Source organism: Notamacropus eugenii, chromosome 5 (genome assembly GCF_028372415.1).
Source record: "Notamacropus eugenii isolate mMacEug1 chromosome 5, mMacEug1.pri_v2, whole genome shotgun sequence".
NCBI classification, from domain to species: Eukaryota; Metazoa; Chordata; class Mammalia; order Diprotodontia; family Macropodidae; genus Notamacropus; species Notamacropus eugenii.
The window spans coordinates 31,189,880-31,210,313 of record NC_092876.1 but is presented as its reverse complement, the minus strand read 5'-3'; the positions used below and the strand labels follow the sequence as shown (position 1 = coordinate 31,210,313).

Genomic DNA, 20,434 nt, shown 5'->3' with positions numbered 1-20,434 from the left:
ACTGCCTTGTTTTATTTTGTAGTTAGTCTACATATGCCTAAATATGCATGTCTCCTTCCGTAGAAATAAAGCTATTTGAGGGCAGAGACCAGTTAATGTCTCCCCAGCACCTGGTATGGTGCTTGGCACACAGTAGGGGTTTAATAAATTTAGGAGAGTGATGATGCTCCCAGCTGGGGGCAAGGAGGGGGTTCAGGAAGGGCCAGAAGTAGAAGAAGGCTCCAGAGACCTACTTGAGTGTCTCTCCAAACATTTCCTTCCCAAGGCCTCTCTCCTAAGAAACAACAGCTGGGACTGGCAGAAAGGCCACCTCCAGGTAGAAATCCTAAGAGGAATAGGGCCCACCAATTGAAGGTATACAAAACTCTTGGGAGGGAGACTGAGCAAATATTTGGAAATTCCTTCTGTGTACAGGAAAGAGGCCAAGATGGGAGTTCTTGCATTCAGAGCCAGGTCTCCATGATCCCAAGTCTTTGCACTCGACTAGAACGATACAGAACAAGTGCTCAGTCCCTATCGGTCTGGGATTAGCCCAAGCCTCTTTCTCTTTGGGGTTGTAGGATTCAGATCTGGAAGTGGCCTTGGGTGGTCCATGTGCTCCAACGCCCTCATTTTGAAGAATTGAGACTACCTCTCTAAGCTGTGACTTGCCCAGCGTCACACAACTGGGATTCAGCTCAGATCCTCAAACTCCAGCTTCATAGCTCTAGGTGTATGTGCCCCCCACCCCCACCCCCACCGGCCCTAGGGATCTGGTTGGGAGCCAGACAGGCCAGTTCCAAAGAAGAAGGTCCAGGACCAGATCTCTGTTCTGACTGGATGATCTGGGATGATGGCCTGCAGTGAGAAGGCTCAACTACTTTGCCCCTCTTCTGGGCCTGTTTTCTCTTGGAAAGAGGAGTTTCAGATTGGGGGAAGCTAATGAGAAGGCTGAAATCTGGTGTTCATAGGTGACTGGATCTCGGCATCATGCCATCCAACGGCTTCGTGTTTAGTAGAGTGCCCCAGAAATTGGCTTGGCCTCATGCTCAGAAACATTCTTATAATGTTCCGATAAGTGATTTGGATAAAGGTCTGAGTACAATGCTTCTGTCTGCTGGGTTGGGAAAGCAAACACACTGTGTAGCAGCGGTCAGGGTCCGGAGATCTTGACAGGTTAGAATGTTGGCCAAAATCAAACACAGGGAAATTCAGTAAACGTCAATGTAAAGTCACACATTGGTTCAAAAAGCAAACTTCCCAAGTATACGATGGGGGAGGCAATAGTAAGACAGCAATTTGTCTGAAAAGATTCAGGGATTTGAGTGGATTAAGTCACTATGTTACAGAACCAAAGAAAGCAAATGGGATTGATTTGAGCTGAACTGAGCCTAACGGGTTTAGCATCTAGGCAAGAAGCCTCGAAGTGTTATTAAGACAGCTAGGTGGGGCAGTGTAGAGGGGGGGGCTTGAAGTCAGGAAGACCCAAGTTCAAATTCAGGGTCTCAGACACTTACTAGCTATGTGATCCTGGGTAAGTCACTTATTTGCCTCATTTCTCCAATTATAAAATGGGAAGCAGCATTGTTGTGTCAAGTGTTTATCAAAAGTACTCAGCACAGTACTTAGCACCAGTAAGCACTATAGAAACACAACTCCTATGTTATTGCTTCCCTACGTGCTGAGAACCGTGAAAAATACTGCGGATTCAAATGTGGCAGGGAGGGGATGGCCCCCTCCTCTCAAGAGGCAAACTGAGGCCTGAAGTCAGGAAAAACTTTCTACCAACTACAACTGTCCCATAAGAGAATACTGCACCATCTGGGAAGGCAGCAGGCTCCCTGAACCCTTGCCCGATGCCTCAGAGTAACTGCTGAATGGTACCTGCCAAGGATATCGCAGAAGGGGACAGAAAGGCCTGAGATGGCCTCCAGCATCCCTTCAAAACTCTGTTACCCTAACCTCCTTCCCCCATCTGTCCATGGAGGATTGTAGAGAACTATGCTCATCTGTAGTGCTAACTCCTCAGCCTGGCATTTGAGGCCCTGCACCACACTTTAGCCCAGGCCAAACTGGCCTTTCTTACCTCTGTGAATTGGGTTGTGCCATTCCCGTATGCCTGGAATGTCTTTCCTCTCTGAAATGATTCTGCACTAGCCTTTAAACCCAACTCCAGCATCTCATCTCATCACATCTCACATGAAGCTCTCGACTCCATGGGCCAGTGGACACCTTCATCCCCCAAGACCCTCTGAACACAGACACTGGGCCCTGCCAGCCGGTCTTCCAGTATCTCCTGCACTCCCCAATCCTGGCACTGGCAAGTCTGCTGAATAAACACATCCTGATACTCAGCCACTTTGAGCTGGCAGAGTTCGATGCCCTCAATCTCTTCCTCAGTCAGACTCTGGAGCAGCTGCCCCCTGAGGGATCGGCTCAAGCAAAGCCTTCCCAATTTGTGCCTCAGGGGTTCAAGAAGGGTCAGCTGGCAGGGGCCCCGCCTGGGCTGAGACCAAATCATGCTCAATTTGTCAGAAATTTTTTTTTAATTGTTGGTACCGTATAAATTCAAAGAAAGAAAGTAGCTAAAATGATTTACAGAAACACAAAAAAAATCCCCACACAAAGCTTTTGCTATCCCTGGCCTCCAGTCCCCTCCCCTGCATCGTGAGGAAAACCTTAGGCCCCAAACTGAAAACATCCCCCCCACCCCCAAGGAGGCAGCCAGGAGGCACCCCCCTGCCCCCCCCCCCCCCACCATGAGCTCCAGCAGCTCCAGGGAGGTGTCCTTGGGTGGGGCAGGAGAGAGGCCCTGAGCCTTGAGGAGCCCTTAATGTCTCTGGCCTACTCTGCCCACCCTCAGGGTCCTAGGGAAGGACCCATTCCTAACATAGAGACATATATGTATGTATATGTATATACACACACACGGGCCCTAAGCCCGAGATGCTGCAGCTGCTATGAGCTGCTTTCACTTGGTCCTCCCTGTTTCTAACCCCAGAACATGGCAGATGGGTTTGGGAGAAGACGGTGACATTCCCCCCGAATCAATCTGTTATGAGCAGAAGGAAACGTCTGGGGGAGATGCAGGGCTGCACCCACCCCTCAAGACTCTGGGGCTGCCAACGAGCTCTGTGGCAGCATGGCCCCAACCCATCCTCTCTAATCTTAAGGCTGTCCTGGTATCGCATGGGCAACAGGCCTCAGGAGATACAGGAAGGGAAATGGGATCAGCTCTAGCCCCTATGAGCAGATGCCCAGTCCATGTGCACCCCTGTCAGAGAGCACTGGACCGAGAACTTTGACCTAACTCCCCCATTGCCCCTTTGCCCAGGGAGCTGGGGGAATGAACACTGTTGTGTTAAGAAATCTGTAACAGTTCTGAACCCCCTACCCCAGTCCTTGGGGATGTGGGGGTGGTAAATGTACCCTAGAGCCTAACGCAAAGCAGGGACCCCCATCGCCCCCTTGCCCAGGGAGCTGGGGGACTGAACACTGTTGCATTAAGGAATCTGTAACAGTTCTGAACCCCCCCCACCCCAGTCCTTGGGAATGTAGGGGGTGGTGAATGTACCCTCGAGCCTAAACCACAGCAGGGGCCTCAGTTCACAACGCCTTCTTGACCTGACCCTTTTAGCCTCAGATCTGGACTTGGGGTGCAGCCACCTTGTACAAAAAGCTTCTGGGCCCAGGCTTCGCTTATAGCTGTGACCCAAAGCCTTTAGTGAGGGCTGAGGGGAGAACACCCAGGAGGCCCGCCCTGGGTCAGCCCAATCATTGGAAGCCCTGGCCCAGCCAGCAGCTTTAGGGGAGGCTGAGGAATAGGGACAGGGGCCTGGGGCTGACAGGATCAGAAGATACCCAGGACCACATACAAGTCCCTGGAGGAAGAGATGAAGAAACTGAGAGAAAGCAGGCTAAAACTGGGGGAGGAAGATATGACAGACCTTAGCAGAGCCTCCATCACCCCTCCCCTGCAAACAGAAGCCAAGGTCCCCCCAGGCCTCCAATCCCTGATGTTCCCTGGCCCTAACCTTTCACTCTGGGGAGGCTGTCATGCTATCCAGATAAGGCACTGGGAGAGAAGGTCCCAAGTTCCCAGTGGGGTAGCCACGTGCCACAGTGGACAGGAGGCTGACTCCAGGATGGAGAAAAGGGGCAGAGAGACAAGAGTGCTGTCCCCTGCTTCCCTGTATGCATGGTAAGGCAGGTCCCCACACCTCCCTGCCCCAACAGGGGAGCCACAGCTCTGGGGTCCTACCTAAGCTCACCCAGGCTTGCCCCCATAGCCAGCATCTCCTTAAGAGAAAAAGGGGCTTGCTCCCTTTCTGGCCAGCCTGAGATGTGTACAGCTGACCCCAACAGGGGTGATAACAGGGCCGCCCCCTGGCTCTGGCGCTCCTAGTGAATCTCATCTGGTAAGGAGGGGTCTGCAAGCCCCTAGAACCCTGCCCTTACACTAGCCCAGGAAGCTCCTGAAATGCCAGAGGGCCAAAAGGAAGGCAGGCCGGAGGAGGAACCAATCGGCTCTGGGGCATCTGGCTTTAAGGCTGCTTGGGTATGAGACATTATTGCTTTAGTAGCTGCGCCTGCCCAATGCTGGCAAGGGCGGCAGTGTGAGCATTCTGATTCGCACATGAAGTCAAGGCCTAAGGAGAGGGGCTGACGGCTGACACAGTCCAGGATAAAGCACCGCTGCTCTCCCTAGGCCCAGCCAGTCAGAGCCAGTAGAGGAAGAAGGGATCCTGGGCTCCCTCTGAGGATCGGCAGAGACCTCGGTACCCAGTCAGAGGGACAAGGCTGGCCACATCCACCATGCGACCTTTGAGAAAAGAGCTCGGCACAGGAGACCTGGGAGCCCAGCAGCCTCCTGTTCAGGGAGGGCCCTGGGAGGCCTTCAATGCTCCTCTTAGGAATGGGAGAGTTGTCCAGCCCATGAGGCCAGCAGCAAGCTGGGTTTCACTGAGTCCTTAATACCTTGGGGGGCATGTGGCCTGGTTAAATAGTCTCCCTGGGTCAAGTCAGTACCTCCAGCCTCTCCCCATCAGAGCCCCCAGGGCCACAGGGACACAGTCAGGGGGAAGCTAGCAAGGGAGCGCCAGGCAAGGAGGGATAAAGGAAGGGCCAAATCCTTCAGAGGCAAGGTTGGGGAGGTGAACAAAAGCATGTGGGTGAGGGTGGGGATGGGACCAGAGGCAAAGTGACCCAGAAGGGAGGCAGCCTGTGGCCTCAGCAGCCGCCTGTCCATCCTGCATGGGTTCTGCTCCAATGGTCAAGTCACTCCCGAATGCTGGCCGAGTAAGAGAACTGTGGAAAATGGGTGCGCTGGTCAGGCTCAAGGGAGCCCATGCTGTCATCTGCAAAAAGACAACAGAAGCTGCTGATGGAGGGCGGCCCCCTCCAGCGAGCCCAGGACCAGGACAAAAAGCTGCCAGCTCCCCAAGGCCAGGGGCCTGCAGCTGGAAAAAGAGGCATTTCCTAGAGGAGAAAAGGCTTGAGGAGCTGGGCAACACAGAGAAGGGGGGCCCCAGGGCCTGAGGCCCCAACCTTGATCCTCTGTGACCTAACAAAGCCTATCCCCCTTGGGGATTGTTCTGAGCCTCCCAGGAGCGGTCCAGGAGCCCTGACTATTCTGTGCTGCTAGGAGAAAGGAGTCTTACTTACATCGGTCTGGAGGGGTGATGGTGATGGACTGTGCTGTGAATTCATCATCAAAGTACCGTGTGTCAATCTCTGATGTGACCTGGGGCTTAAATGGGGGCAGGAGCTGGGGGAGAGTGGGAGGAAAAGGTCACCAGAGAGCACAGGACCACCTGTTTGTTCACCCCCACCCTCTTCTCCCAAGGGACTCCTCATCCCTGGTTCACTGGAGTGGCCTCTGGAGATCAGACCCCCAGAGGGGGCACCAAAGACCTCTTATGAGAAGCAGGTGAAGGTCTTCCCCAAGAGCATCCTGGGAAAGGAGAAGCTGGGGGATGAGGAAGGGGCAAGTCCCTCCACAGAGGTGGCAGAGGGGCTGCTACCTGGGGCCAGGTCAGAGCAGGAGCCCATGAAATTCTGGGAAAGTTACCTTCTTCTGCAAGACATCGTGCCAATTGATGGAGGAGAAGAAGCGGTGCTCCATGACCTCCCCAGCATCCCGGGGGCCCCCTCCCAGCCTGCAAGGACACGCAGAGCCTCAGTGTGTGGCGGCTCCCCTCTGTCCCCACCCCCATCCCCCACAGACAGGCCGTGCCTCACCTCTGCTTGGGGTCCTTCTTCAGGAGCCCGGCCAGCAAAGACTTGGCCTCAGGGCTGAGTGTGCGGGGGAAGCGGATATCCTCCATGAGGATCAGCTCAAAGAGGCGCTCGTGGTCCTGGTTGTAGAAGGGCAGCCGGCCGCACGTCATCTCATACATGACCACGCCTAGCCCCCACCAGTCCACTGCCCGCCCATAGTCATTGTCCTCCAGCACCTGAGGCAGAGAGGAGAGGAGAGGATGAGGCCATCAGGTCTCCCTGTAGCCCTAGCCTCGAGCATTCAGGGCCCCTGGTCAGAGGGGAGTGGGATGGGCCCTGCTCTTGAAACTCCTGCCCCGCCCTGCCTCCCATGGCCCATGCTGTCAGGCTACCTCCGGGGCCAGGTACTCTGGGGTGCCGCAGAAGGTCTTCATGGTGGCCCCATCGCTGATGCCCTCTTTGCACAGGCCGAAGTCGGTGATCTTGATGTGCCCATCTTTGTCCAGCATGAGGTTCTCCAGCTGGAAGGAAGGCAGGGATGTGAGGGCCTGGTGGGGTCAGCAGCCTAGAGATGGCCCTGGGCAAAGCCAGGAAGAGCTGCCACACTGCTCAGGAGCACTGGAGGCAGTCAAGGCCAGGCGAGAAGCCTGAGGCCATGCTGCTTGTGCCATTTTCAGGGACCCACACAGGGGTAAGTTTTATCTAGCATTTTCAGGTTGGCAAAGCACCTTCTACATGATCCTGTGTGATCCCCAAAACCCCACAGAGAGGTGCTTCATTATCTTCTCTGTATAGATGAGGCAAGAGAAGACAAGTGACTTGGCCAGGGTCACACAGCCAGTTGAGGTTGAGGGCAGGATTCACACTCGTGACTTCAGCCTCCTGGCTGCACTACCCTACTCTGTAGAGGCACCAAAAGAAGAGGGGTGGGAGTGAAGGCCAGTGGGGTCCTATGTGCCTCTGGGCCTCAGTTTCCCTAGCTGTATAGTGATGAGGTTGAGCTCATCCAACACTCTCTACAACCTTCTCCAGCTCTGATGTTCTGTTACTCTAAGACCTTGGTCAACACAGCAGCCAACCCTGGCCCCTGGTGCCAGACATAGGAGGGGTCCCTCCCCCTAGGACAAGACTGAGAGTCCTCCAAGGCAGCCAACGTTTGTGGGAGCAGCGGCCCATCTCAGTGTGGCTGGAGGAATGCTTCCAGATGAACCAATGCCCCATCCCTGTTGTTGGCTACACTCCAGTTCTCTGGCCCAGAGAGCTTAAGTGACCTGCCTTTGGCCATCCAGCAACTGGTAGAGCAGGGATGGCTGGGCCAGGGACTCCCTCCTGCCCCTCCCCTCCCCTGAGACACATTCTATTGACAGGCTTTCCTCAGTCCCCTCCATGCTGGGACAGTTCCCAAACATCCAGCCTAACATGACCCCACTGCTCCTCTGGAGACAAGCCTTCTTCAGACCTCTGGAGACAAACAGAACACAGTGGATTCTTCTTCATGCAAGAGACTTTCAAATACTTGAAGTCAGCCACCATGTGGGCCCAAGCCTTCCACAGGCTAACTATGACCTCCAGCCTTCCCCACACACACCTCAGAGGGGACAGTCTCCACATTCTCCTCCAGCCTGAAGTGCTGGTCCAGACAGGGCTGAGCTGAGCACAGGGCAGAGGCTAGCGCCCAAGGGGGGAATCACCCTCCCTTGCTGCCAGCTCTTCCAGGAAGTCGGGCAGACGGCCATTGCTAGGCTCACAGGCGCAAACTCTGTGCGAGCACCCATGTCCAACATGGTGCTCTACACACAGCAGTGCTCAGAGGGATTGCCCAGCATCAGCAGAGAGAGGTGGACTGGGAGTCATGAAGACTTGGGCTCAAATCCCCATATGAGACAATGAGCAAGTCACCTCAGATACTAGAGCTTAGCTCTCTCATCTGTAAAATGGAAACAGGCCTGCTTGTAGCCTCTGCCTCATGGCACTGTAAGGAGAGTACGTAGACACACTGCTTTGTGGACTTCAAAGCTCTACGTAAATGGCAGGTACTGATAATGATAATAAATATTACCCCAGTGTCCTATGACCTTATACCAATGGACCGGAGATTTAGAGTTGAAAGGGACTTCAGAGGTCACTGGGTCTACCTTCTTCACTGTACAGATGAGGAAACTGAGGTACAGAGAAGCTAAGTCACCCAGAGAGCAGTATCTGAGGCAGGATCTGAATTTAGATTTTCCTGAGTCCAAGCGCAAGGCTCCAGCCCACCCGCTCCACAGCTAACAGGGCAGGGACAGGTACCTGTGAAGGCAGGTGCCTCTGGTTCAGGCTGAGTCATGCAGCCTCCACTGGTGACCTCACCACCCATGCCATGATCACAGCTGTATATTTGATTCAGTGTATACTAATAAAAAAACATCTGTGGATCTCAAGAGGTTCTCCTGGAGTCTCAGTTGAGGCAGCAGTGGCACACAGGCAGCCCTTGCCGTGGGCACCAAGGATGCTCCAGGCCTTCAAATCAGCAATACGGGAAGAAGTGGGAGAGTCACGGAGGGCAGGAGGGGGCACTCCTCAGGCTCACCTTGATGTCTCGGTAGACCACATCCCGGGAGTGCAAGTACTCCAAGGCAGAGACGATCTCGGCCCCATAGAACCGGGCTCTGTCCTCCGTGAAGACACGCTCTCTTGACAGGTGGAAAAAGAGCTGGTGGTAGAAGAGGAGGCCGACTGAGTGAGCAGGGCCTGTGCTGGCCCAAGTCACCTGTGCACACAAACATGCATGTTTGCTCCCTCACTCCCTTGGGCGTAGCTCCAGAAATACAGCTTCAGGAAAACCAGGTATTAGGGTTCAGAGACACAGGTTACCCAGTGAGGCGGGGACCTGGGCTCCCAGCTTACAAGGCCATGGGGATGTGGGAAGAAGGGCATGGAGAAGGGGAAGCACTGGTGATCTGCAGGAAGCATGTTTTCATTTTTCTGAAATGGTTTGCGACATGACATGATGCGATGTGACCTACTCCCATTCCTGCTCCCATTCACTCTGGTTCTCTTTTATCTTCTAAACTCCCATCTACCCCTCTGCCCACAGGCTCCTTTATCCCTTTCCCAAGTCAAATGATCACCCAGAGATGCCACTACTTACCTCCCCACCGTTGGCATATTCCATCACAAAACAGAGGCGGTCGTTCGTCTGAAAGGCATACTTTAGTGCCTAGAAAGGGAGGGAGATAGAGAGAGAGACAGAGAGAGAAACAGAGGAAAGAGAGAGAGGAGAGGGAGAGAGAAGAAGGGGAAGAGGGAGGGAGACAGAGAAACAGAGGAGACAGAGAGAGAAGAAAGAGGGAGAGAGAGGGAAGGAGGGAAGGAGAGAAAGAGACAGAAGAGAGAAGGAGGGGAAAGGGGAGAGGGAGGAGAGAGATGCTTACTAACTTCATGACCCTGGATCAGCCACATAACTTCTCAAATGAGATAATTAGATATAAAGCACTTCGCAAACCAAACATTTAAGATGTTCAATATCAGCCATGACAATCACTCTCAGTTTCCGTATCTGTAAGTTGGGCACAGTAACACCAACATCACCCACTTCCAAGGGCTGCTCAGCGTAAGGGCACTCTGTGAACACTCCTCACCACTTGATTGGATTGGGATCTCCCCAAAGGGGTTATTGCCCGTGGGGCAGGGGTGGCCCCTATGGATTTTCTCAGCCAATGAGATTCTTTTAATTCTCAGGACTCTCACAGAGGTCTTCCCCCTGACTCAGCTCTCCACAGGCACCCAGTCAGTGCACAGCTTCTAGAGAATCCATAGATGCCCCTCTCTTGGAGAGCCAGGGAGGAGGGCCTTTGTGCTGTTCCATGGTCCTGGGGCTACCCACTAGTTCATTTCTCCTCAAGCTGGGCATACCCTTGTGCTGGCATATACTCACACCAGGAAAACACCAGTGTTAAAAGGAGGGGATAAGACAGCGGCACAAAGGACACAAGAGGCCTCAGCTCTCCTGTGTTCATTCTAGCAATGATCCAAAGGGTGCCCGGTCCAGTAATGGCCAAGAAAACCAAAGAGAAGCAACAGTGAGCTCTTTCCCCTAGGCCAAGATTGCACAAAGAAAGATGTGGTGGATACTGGAAGAAGGATCCTTCCAAGGGAGCTAGAATGAGGTCAGAAGACCACATCAGGGCCACCACTGGGTATGCCTGGAGGGGCAGAGGCTTGCCCTGGGGGAACATAAACTTGAAAGTGTGCCCAGCCTGCAGCTCCCCAAACAGGGACAGTGAAGTCTGCCAGCACTCTGAACAGACACACCAGGAGAGGTGGAGGCCAGTGGCAGGTGTCCAGGAAATCAAGGTCAGGGCCAAATAGGGCCTGACCATCTCATGCAGGAGCAGAGGGCAAAGGGCATAGTCCCATCAGCAAAGAGTTTCACATCAGGAACTGAGGCTGGAGATGGGGCAGACCAAAGACACCCACCACTATGAAGAAATTTTGTGACAAGAAATGCCCAAGAGGGAAGCACTGAAGACCAGTGTGACTCCACTGTGACCAACAGGCTCTTCTATAAAAGAGCAACAGCTGAGGCCCCATGCCTCAGATGGCACCATGGAGGTCCCCAGGAGCTATGGTCACATGCCCCAATCTACTGAACCAGCTGCTCCGCTCTGGGGCATGGACCAGACCAGGTGCTTCTCCTCCTAGAGGGGCCAGTGGAGCCACATATACCTAAGGAGGCCCCACAGTGTCCTGAGGCCTGAGGCTTCCCTGTGTTGTCCACAGCGAGGGACACCAGGTCAGCTGCTCTTCTGAGTGGCCTCTTTGCTGGGTGTCAAATCCTCGAAGCTCTCAGCCTGAGGCCTCCTGTAACACCATGCCATGTCCACAGCTGCCATCTGCCATGGGGGCCAGTGGGGGTAGGGCCTTCAAAGTCATTTTCCTCTACTTTGTCAAATGGTCCTTTAGCCTCAATACACACGCACCCAGACCTTGAGTTCCTTGTGCCCTTCTAGGCGTCATCCTGGTGATGCCAGGCTGGCTCATTAGCAACACAGAAATCCACAAGGTGTTGCAGAGGCCCATGCAGCCCCCTCCACTCCACCATGGGAGTGAAGAAGCAGATAGGCATGAAAGATTTCCTCTGGACAGGAAGGAGCCAATGGCAGGATCCCAGGAAGCTGAGGCCAGGACCAAACAGGGCCTGACCACCCCATCCCAGCTCTAGAGACCAGTGAGACATGAGTCTAACTTCGGGCTCTCTGTGATCCTCTGGCCTAGGATCATAAGCTGACATACTAAGAGAAGCATCAGCACTCAAGGGAATGGTCAAAGGCTCCATCATCACTGACGGCTTGGACTCAATGACCTCTAAGGGTCCAGCCCACCAGCTCTAGGTTTTTGACACAATCTTAGAGAAACCAAGCCATGTTCACAGTGACACTGTCAGTTCAGACCACACTGAGGACATCAGTGAAAGAAAGTGTGAATAGAGTGGGGGCTACGGTGTCTGCTGAGGTAACCAGAAACATCACCCTGTGGGAGGTGGGGGCATCCCGTCTCAATGAAGATCCTCCAGGCCAAGTCAACGCACACTTTGGTCCCTGGTGACCTCACTACAAAGGTGGACACAGGTGAAGGTGGGAAAGTGTGCAAGAGGAAGCCCTTCTGGTCTGCGGGTCATCCAGGCTTTCAATATTGCCAGGAGTTGGAGCTCCCATCCACACTGGCACCCCATCACAAGAGGCAGACTACCACCCAAGTGGTGTGGGTAAGGGCAGGGAGAAGTTGGGTAATTGATAGAAATGAAAAAAAAAAAGAGTTAACATTTTCCCATTCCTTTGAGGTTCAGCTAAGGTTACTTAGCTTTCCAGGAAGCTTTCCCCAACTGGTCCCAGTAGAAAGTATCCTCCCAGTTTCTTCAAAATCTCTGACTATGAAGTTGTCTGAAAGGTCAAAGCAGTTTTGAAAGGAAGTAATCCATGAAAAAAAGCTTCTAATCACCATATATCAGAGATATTTGAATGAAAGCATCTCTGGGGCACCAGCTCACCACCACCAGATTGATAACGCTGAGGACTGGGTGGCTGTTACTGAGTTTTCCACGCCCTCCAATCCAGTCACAGCACCACCAGGTCTTCATCCCACAGAGATCTCAGAAAGAGGAAGAGGAGCTGCATGGACAAAAATGTTTATAGTAGACCTTCCTGTAACAGCATCAGACTCGTCAGCAGTGGCTAGAAAAGAGGGTGTTTTATGAATATAATGGAGAATCTGAGAGGACCTCAAGGTCCTGATGCAGGTTGAAGCAAGCAGAACGGGGAGAGCCACTTAGACAACAACAATGTGACAAAAGAAAATAGTCTAGAAGGCCCCGAGAACTGATCAGGAGAGTAAGAGCTGAGCGCAGAGGACAGAGGAGGAGGCACGCTCGGCCCCTGCCCCAGACAGACAGGGTCACAGGCCCGCAGATACCGTGGACACGGCCAGTGCAGGCATAACAGAAGCTGTCAGACGGCTTTGTTTTTCATCATCCTATTGGTGGGAGATGCGGGAGGGAGAGATAAGAAATGCTCAGTTAAAAAAAAAAAAAGATACTAAAGATGGGGAGAGGGGCGGGGGGAGAGGGAAATCACAGATGGTACCATTACTCCAGAAAGGCAGACAAGGGAGACCAGACAGAAACCACTAAATGTGTATCTTTGGATATTTATCAAATATAGAGATGATAAGTGAAGCATTCAGGGCTGCTCTTTGAGCCTTTAATCAACTCAGAAAGCTAAGTGACCCATAAAAGCTGGTGATATCAATGAGAGACAGGGAGCCCAGGGCAAAGCCTCTGGGAACATGGTATGGAGTGGCTGAGACAGGGATGGGCATGAGATGTCTGAGTAACTGATGGGACATCCAGGCAGGAAGGTGCCACACACATGCTATGGCAGGCCTTCACTCCATCTTATGAGAGGAGACTGATGAACTGGAGAAAATCCGGGGGCCATCTGAAGACGGCCTGGAAGGACCAGGAAGAGCCAGAGAAGAATCAGACTGGTTCTGCTCAGTGCCAGGTACAGAAGGGGAAGAACATGTCATGGGGATTGGGGCACTCGATGCAAGGGAAGGCAAGGTTGTTGGAGAAGACATCTGTGTATGGTGAAGTCTCAATATGAGGGCAAGGAATGGCAAACAGAGGAAGAGGAGAAGCCAAGCACCAAAGTCTTTGAGGAAGGACCCCGCTCTGCAGGGGCCGCCAGCTCAGGAGAACTTCAGATGAGGAGGTGGCAGCCTTAAGGTGGTTAAGAAGCAGCCCTGAGAATCAAGGTTTGTGTCTGCTCTTCCTCTGGGCTCAGAGTCTGTGAGAGAAGGAACACTCAGTACTAGAGAAGCAGAAATGCACAAAGGAGGGAGATGTATACTAGTAAAAGCATCCCTTCTGCCAAGGAGAAGACCTTGGGCAGAATCCATATGCACAAGGGATTCTCTATTGTGGTAAAGTTCAGGTGCAAATAACATTGCATTGATTACATCCAACCCCAGAAGACTAAAGAACCACTTTAGAGACCCACAGTCACTCCAGAGACTATACAACAGTGCACACAGGAAAAAGCAATTGGGTGAGAACAGGGACTGTGCAGGATGCGGTCCTTGGACCTCATCCGTTGGTACCCACAGTTTGCACCCCAGACAGACTCCAAAGTGAATGGGGAGAAGAGGACTGGCCAGGAAGGTGCTGGGCCTTCAGTGATCCCCAAGATGCTCCCTGAACATTAAGGTCCTCTTAGTGATGCTCTAGCATTAGAAGAACAGAACACCACCATCTCCAAAGAAATCAAAATGGCAGGTAACTCAAAAGGCAGTGAAGAAACAAATTGGGGGTGGGGTGTCTAAGCAGACTGTAGCCCATTATCAATGGTGACCCTGGCTCTAGATGAGAAAAGGAGGTAAGAGCACAAGAGATAGCAAGTGACCAGCCCCTGGGCTGCCCAGAATGCAGGAGATTCAAAGGAGACCTGAAGGGCATGAACCAAGGACAGGAAACAGGCAAGAACATTGGGATGGTCTGTGATCTTTACCATTGGAGGAAAACTCACATCCATCCATCCACAGCACGGAGCTACAACCTCAGAAAGCAAGAGACAAAGAGGAGGCCCCAAGGGTCTATAAACCCATAGTCAGCAAACCCTGACTCTCCTTACTAAGACAGAGAAACACAAGGTAGGGCTGGGCTAGAAGGCAAAGTCATGTGTGCAGTGTTCGGGGGCGGATGCTGGGAGGATTGTGGGCAACATTGCCCCACAAAAGAACCAAAGGCAGTGAAGGGAAAGGTATCTGTAGGATCCCTCACATGAACCTCAACCAAGCAAGAGCATCACTGGAGACGATGGAGCAGATGGGACAGCAGTTCTGAGTGTGGAGCTCTGTGAGCCTCGTGGCAGACACTCTGTTCTCTCAGGAGGAAGGTGACCAAAGTGGGAAAGGTCAGCAGGAGTAGACCCAGAGAAGTCTCTGTAGGTGACAGTTCTAACATGTGGAGACCTGATCTTCAAGATCTCAAAAAGAGGAAAAGTCCTGCCAGCCTTGCCTAAAGAGCTGGCCACCCAAAGGGCTACTTTGTCATCGCGATAAAACCTCTGGCTTTTCCAAACACTTCTGTGCAAGCTGCCTCAGAAAGCATGACACCCAGGGCTGGAGAGGCACCAGAAGATGCTGCTGCCAAGGATGGGCCTTTCTCCTCTGCAGTGTCCAAGGGGCTTCCTGCTTCAGCAGACTAGTGAAGGACCACAAGCAGTGAGTGAGCCCATCTCCTGGCCAACGTGCTTCTGGGTTACTGGGAAGTGACAGTGACATTAAAAATGGCACCAATAGAAAAAGAGATGCCCTTTGGAGCCCCACCAACAGGGCGGCCTCCTTTGGCCCATCTGCCCAGGAGGTGAGTCCCAGCCAGGGATCCAGTGCTGAAAGCTGCTGCCCAGAAAGCCAGGCCCCTTCCCTGGGGCTTGCACTGGGCTGCCCTGAAATGGCCAGGCCTGACCTACTTACTGTGAGAAATGGGTGCCTGGTATTCTGGAGGACTCGACTCTCAGTGACTGTGTGGGCAACTTCATCCTGGAGACAGACAGACAGGCATTGGAAATACATCAATGGCTTGGCCTTACAGTCTGGGCCCCTTCTGTAGGTACTACCCAGACAGGGACAGTTGCAGTCACCTGCTCCCATTACAGAGAAGTCCCATATTCACCAGGTGCTTACACAGCTAATACATAACAAGGCATCCTCAAATTCGGCAGGACCCTCACAGCTTCCCAGTCTAACCATCCAGGGCAGGCAGTGACTTACATGCTGTTTGCACCCAGCCTCAGCCTCAACCAACTCATACTAGATGAGGCCTCAGGAGCTTGCTTTGTCAGAGGGGGTCATAACCTGGGCTCCTCACCTCCCAGGATGGCTGTGAGAGGAATAGGGGTAGTTTTGGGTAGCAGGGCAACGGCCAACCTAATCCCACTCTTGAGCATCACAGGAGTGTTTGCCTGTTCCCTTTTCTCCACCAGGCCCAGCCTGCCCCTCCTAGGCTGCCTTGCGGCCCCCTGCTCCTCAATAGGACAGACACCACCCCCTGCCACTCAGGCCTACAGAATCCAAGCCACTCATTGGCCTTGGTTGCCCTAGGAGCAGGAATTGCCCAGGGAAGACAGCAGTATTTCTCTTGACCACCCAAGAGGTCCTCTTTTCTGTGGCCCCTGCTTGGCATGGGCTTTCTAACTTGCTACATGAAGACACACACTGGGTTGTCCTTCCCTTGGAACCACAAGGGGCTACCTAATGTGCCATTGGCCTGCATCTGCCCAGCTAACCCTGCCCTCTGCCCCATAAGAGGGCACCCAGTCCTTCTGTCTATGTGCATCTGTCTGGATGCCCCCTCCTTGACCTCCACAGGGCCTTAGTTTTCTTTCCTTCAGCCTGAGTACAAGTGTACTTCCAGGCTGGCCCACACAAGGGGATGCCATGGGCTCCCATCTAACATGGAGCCTAAACACATCTGCTAGGCTGGCCTACCTGCACAACCAGGAGGGGGCAGTATGTCTGCATCTACAGTGGGCAGTCTGGCGGCTCAGCCAATAGAGTCATGCCTGGAGTCAGGAAGACTCCTCTGCCTGAGTTCAAATCCTGCCTCTCACACATGCTAGGTGACCCTGGGCAAGTCACTTAACCGTGCTTGCCTCAGTTTCCTCTTCTATAAAATGAGCTGGAGAAGGGAATGGCAAACCCCTCCAGGATCTCTGCCAAGAAAGCCCCAAATGGGGCCACGGAGAGTCATACCCGACTGACCAACAAGGCCTGCAGCTGACCCTCGAAGGGGTGCCTTGCCCTGCCCACAGCATGGTGGCCCACCTTGGCGATGATGACCTCTTTCCGCAGGATCTTCATGGCATAGTAGCGGCCCGTGGCCTTCTCCCGCACCAGGATGACTTTGCCGAAGGTGCCTTTGCCCAGAAGCTTGAGATAGTCAAAGTCGTTCATGGTCTGTGGGGTGGGGGAGGATGCTAGGTGTTCTGCATCAGGCCATGCACGGTAGGAGGGGCTCAGAGGGGCTTGGACAGATAACTGTTTCCCCTTAAGTGGCTCCTGCCCCACCCCCAATGGAAGTGACAGCTGAGAAGTTCCCTCACAATCACTGCGGGTGTCACCTTGGAGCAGTCAACTGCTTCATTCAAAAACACAGAGAAGTGTGGGCACTGACCAGCCAGGGGCTAGCCTCCCCCAGCCCAACTCCGCCCAAGCACTCACTGCCTTTGTCCGAGTTTTGCTGACAGCTACTTCCATATCCTCAGCCACCGAGGAGTCACTGGGGGAGCCGCATTTGTAGTCCATTGAGTCTTCCACAGGCCCCTGATTTTTGAGGCTATTGGCCACCATCTGGATGGCCCTCATCCACTCCTCCCTAAGAAACAGACACAAACCACAGCAGGGCTGTCAGCCAACAAAGTACATCCTACAGCTGAGACAAGACCCACCCAGGTGTCCCCAGCTATCCCCAACGCTCCCGGTGAGGTCCTCCCAGGCTCAGAGGGGGCCCTTCCAATCTCCAAGTTATATCCCCTTCATTCCAGTCAAATGAGCCTGCTGACTGGCCATCGGCTGTCCCGCATGCCTATAAGGCTCCCTGCCTCTCCTCTAGCAGGGAGAGCCGGTCTGGGTTGCCCCTCCAACACGTGAGCATTCCCAGGTCCCCAGAGGGTGTGCATCATCTCCCTCCTGAGGTCACTTTGTAATGGGCCCCCTCTAGATGGGCTGTAGTCTGTCAATGATGCTCAGACAGAACCTGATCCCACAAAAGCTCTGGGGGTCTCCGCAGCTCCAACTGAGCCATTCCCAAGGATGCCTAAGATGGCAGCCTCTCTGGGGAGTGAACCTGTCAAAGGAGTCATTCTGACTGCACTGCCAACTCCCACCCCAAGCCTTGTCCTCGTTGGGGCTCTATGGCGTCCTCTGACAACTAACGCCCTGACTTTTCTGTCAATTCAGGTCACGTGGGATCCTAACAGAGCTGGCCCCTCTCCTACATGATGTTTCTCAGCATAAACCCGAATGATTAACCCTCGGACCACAGTCTTGTTTCTTCCACCATCTGTGACTTTTTGGCTCAGGTTGCCAGGGGACTTAACACTTGTGTCCTTGCAGTGCAGAAATGACCCTCGCTCTCAGAACGCCCCAGCTCTGACAGGGCCTGGCCTGGTCACAGGCCAAAGGTTATCATCCAACGCCACTGCCTGAAGACTGGTCAAGAGACCATGATGGGGGGGGCCACAACACTTTATGCATGTGGCTGGGGGGAGCACCCAACCAAATGACATCATAGGTCATCTCAAGTACTTCCATTGATGCCAAGAGAAACACCAAAAGAGCCATGACTTTTTAGGGCTAGAAATGACTTTACCCCCTTGCTTCGGGGCACCTCCACAGGGGCTGTCCCATAAATGCTCCTGGGACATATGACTGTGTAACCTCCCTAAAAGTGCATGTGAGTGTCCTGTGACTGAGGCCTAGACCTCTTGAGGCCCTTTGTGCTCTGGGGGGCATTGATGCTTTTGCTGGGAGCAGGGAATTCATCCTTCAAGGGAACCGGGCTAACTGCTACTGTGTTCCAAAGCCCCTCATCAAGTCTCTGTGTTCACTAGGTGTGGAGCAGGGACTGGACAAAGGTCCGCTGATATGAGCTGGCACGTCTGGGGACCCAGGAGCCTGTTTATTCTGAGTCACATTCTGGGCACCAGGAACATGTAAGACTTGCTAACCCTGCAGCCCCCATGAATACTTGCTGAATTAAAACAGACTAAGCTGATGGGTACCACTGGTCCCAAGAAGGGCCCCAGGCCACAATGGGCCAAGGAGCAGATTGCCTGCACCCTGAGCAGTGGGCTGAATGGATTTTGCAGCCACTGTGGAGGCAGTGACACGGAGCTCAGATATCACGGCAACCCTGGGAATTATGCCCTGCGAGGCAGCACCCCCTTTGGGGGTGCTGTGGAGAGGCTCTCTCCCCACCCACACTCCTCCTCTCCCCTTTGTCCTCCACTCCACTGGTCAAGGGCAAAGACTTTCCCTGAGCCCTTTCGCCACCCTGCCCAATCCTCCCAGCCAACATGTTGCCTCATTCCCTCCCGCTCCTACCCCAATTTCCCTCTGCTCCAGAGTTGAGAAGAGCCCCAGAGGAGCCCTTCAGAGAGCCCATGACTCTAGAACCTTCTCCAGGCTCTAGGCTCAACAAGCCCATTTTCTTTGGTCTCTGCCAGACCCCCAGAGAGGGGAAGAGGTTTGTTCTAGATCCAGCGACAGCTCATCCATGGAGAAGCCTCTGATGACACCTAGTTCTGTTGACTTCTCATCCCATGGTCTCTCTCTACCCCAGCTAGCCACATACATTCTGGATAAAGGAGATGCTGCCCACTCCACTCCACATGGGGCAAGAGAGAAAAGGAAGTCTGGGCATCATCCATGTAGTGGGACGCCATTCCTGGCTTTGAGGCATTCTGGCTTCAGATGAGGAAGCCAACATGGGGGAGGCCTCTCTGACTTGAGGGAGAGTCAGCAGGTCCTGGAGCCAGGGTCATGAGTGTGATCCCAGCCTGGACCTGGGACATGAACAAGGTGATCTCTTTCATTCCTTTCTGCCCTAAGTCTGGGCACGTGCACCAGGCTTCCCACAGGAGCCCATCATCAGTCTGCCGGGAGGCCTGTGGTCAGCTGTAGAAGGTCTGAAGGGCCCTTCCCCCAACCAGAGCTCCATAAATGCCCACACAAGACTGCAGAGGAACATGTGTCCCAGGAAAGGAAGAACACAGGTCAAAAGCACTGCACTGGGTCAAAAGCACTGCACTGCAGGCTGAGTTCCAACTAGATCAGGGGCAGAGAGCTCATGGGGCTCAAAATCTCCCAGGAAAAGCTCTGTGGCTTTGGCAGGACCAAGAGAATAGGGCAGAGAAAGTGGTGAAAGATGGCCAACTGGTTGGCATCCCATGTGGGACCAAGAGCAGTTCAGCATTTGACTGCAGCCTAGACACGATGGTTCCAACCAAGAAGCAGCCTTGATGGCACCAAGATCTGGGTTCAAATTCTGTCTCTGCCACTTCCTAGCTCGCATCACCTCAGGGAGTAGATCTCAATCTCCTTGTCTATAAGATGAGGGGATTTCAATCAATGGCCTCTAAGGTCCCTCCTAGTTCTAAATTTATGGTCCTATGATCTAGCCTCCATCTAGGCTAATATCCTAGCTTTGGGATTCAGTTCAACAAGGACTGACCCATCGTTGGGCACTGCTGTGGGCACTGACAATACAAAGACAGAAATGAAATGGCCCTTGTCCTCTTCGGAGTCCAGGAAATCATTGTGTGCTAGAGCCCACATGAAGACAAAGGAATTCCAGGCTGGGGTGGGGGTGGGGTCAGGGCCTGGCTCTCATCTCAAAGGTGCTGCTTGGGCTGAGCCTTGGAGGAAACCAAAGCAGGGAGAGAGAACATGGTAGGCATGAAGGCTGGCCACACCATACAAACACATGGAGGGAGGAGATGGCGATAATAACAGGAACAATAATATCTAAGGTTTCCACAGCACTTTACTCAGACAGTCTCTGTGGAGAATGAATGTCAGGTATGGAAAAAACGAGGAGGTAGTTGAGTCAGAGCAAGAAGGTGTGAGAGGAGCACCATGAGGTAAGTCTAACCATACAGATGGGAGCTGTCTTATGGAGGGCAATAAATGACAGAGG

The 20,434-nt window shown here is 53.3% G+C and overlaps 1 protein-coding gene across 3 annotated transcripts in view; it reads right to left on the bottom strand.

Annotated features, from left to right (window-relative positions):
- Nucleotides 1–2,506: 2,506 nt before the first annotated feature.
- Nucleotides 2,507–20,434, bottom strand: part of AKT2 (AKT serine/threonine kinase 2) — a 39,787-nt gene continuing 21,859 nt past the window's right edge. For all 3 annotated transcript variants that reach the window (XM_072608217.1, XM_072608218.1, XM_072608220.1), the window contains exons 5-14: nucleotides 16,957–17,110; nucleotides 16,561–16,692; nucleotides 15,211–15,276; nucleotides 9,329–9,397; nucleotides 8,768–8,890; nucleotides 6,591–6,719; nucleotides 6,220–6,434; nucleotides 6,050–6,137; nucleotides 5,644–5,746; nucleotides 2,507–5,336 (exon numbers count right to left, since the gene is read on the bottom strand). In XM_072608217.1, the coding sequence (XP_072464318.1) occupies nucleotides 5,257–5,336; nucleotides 5,644–5,746; nucleotides 6,050–6,137; nucleotides 6,220–6,434; nucleotides 6,591–6,719; nucleotides 8,768–8,890; nucleotides 9,329–9,397; nucleotides 15,211–15,276; nucleotides 16,561–16,692; nucleotides 16,957–17,110 (1,159 nt within the window). In that variant the 3' untranslated portion in view covers nucleotides 2,507–5,256. The remainder of the gene's footprint in view (nucleotides 5,337–5,643; nucleotides 5,747–6,049; nucleotides 6,138–6,219; nucleotides 6,435–6,590; nucleotides 6,720–8,767; nucleotides 8,891–9,328; nucleotides 9,398–15,210; nucleotides 15,277–16,560; nucleotides 16,693–16,956; nucleotides 17,111–20,434) is intronic.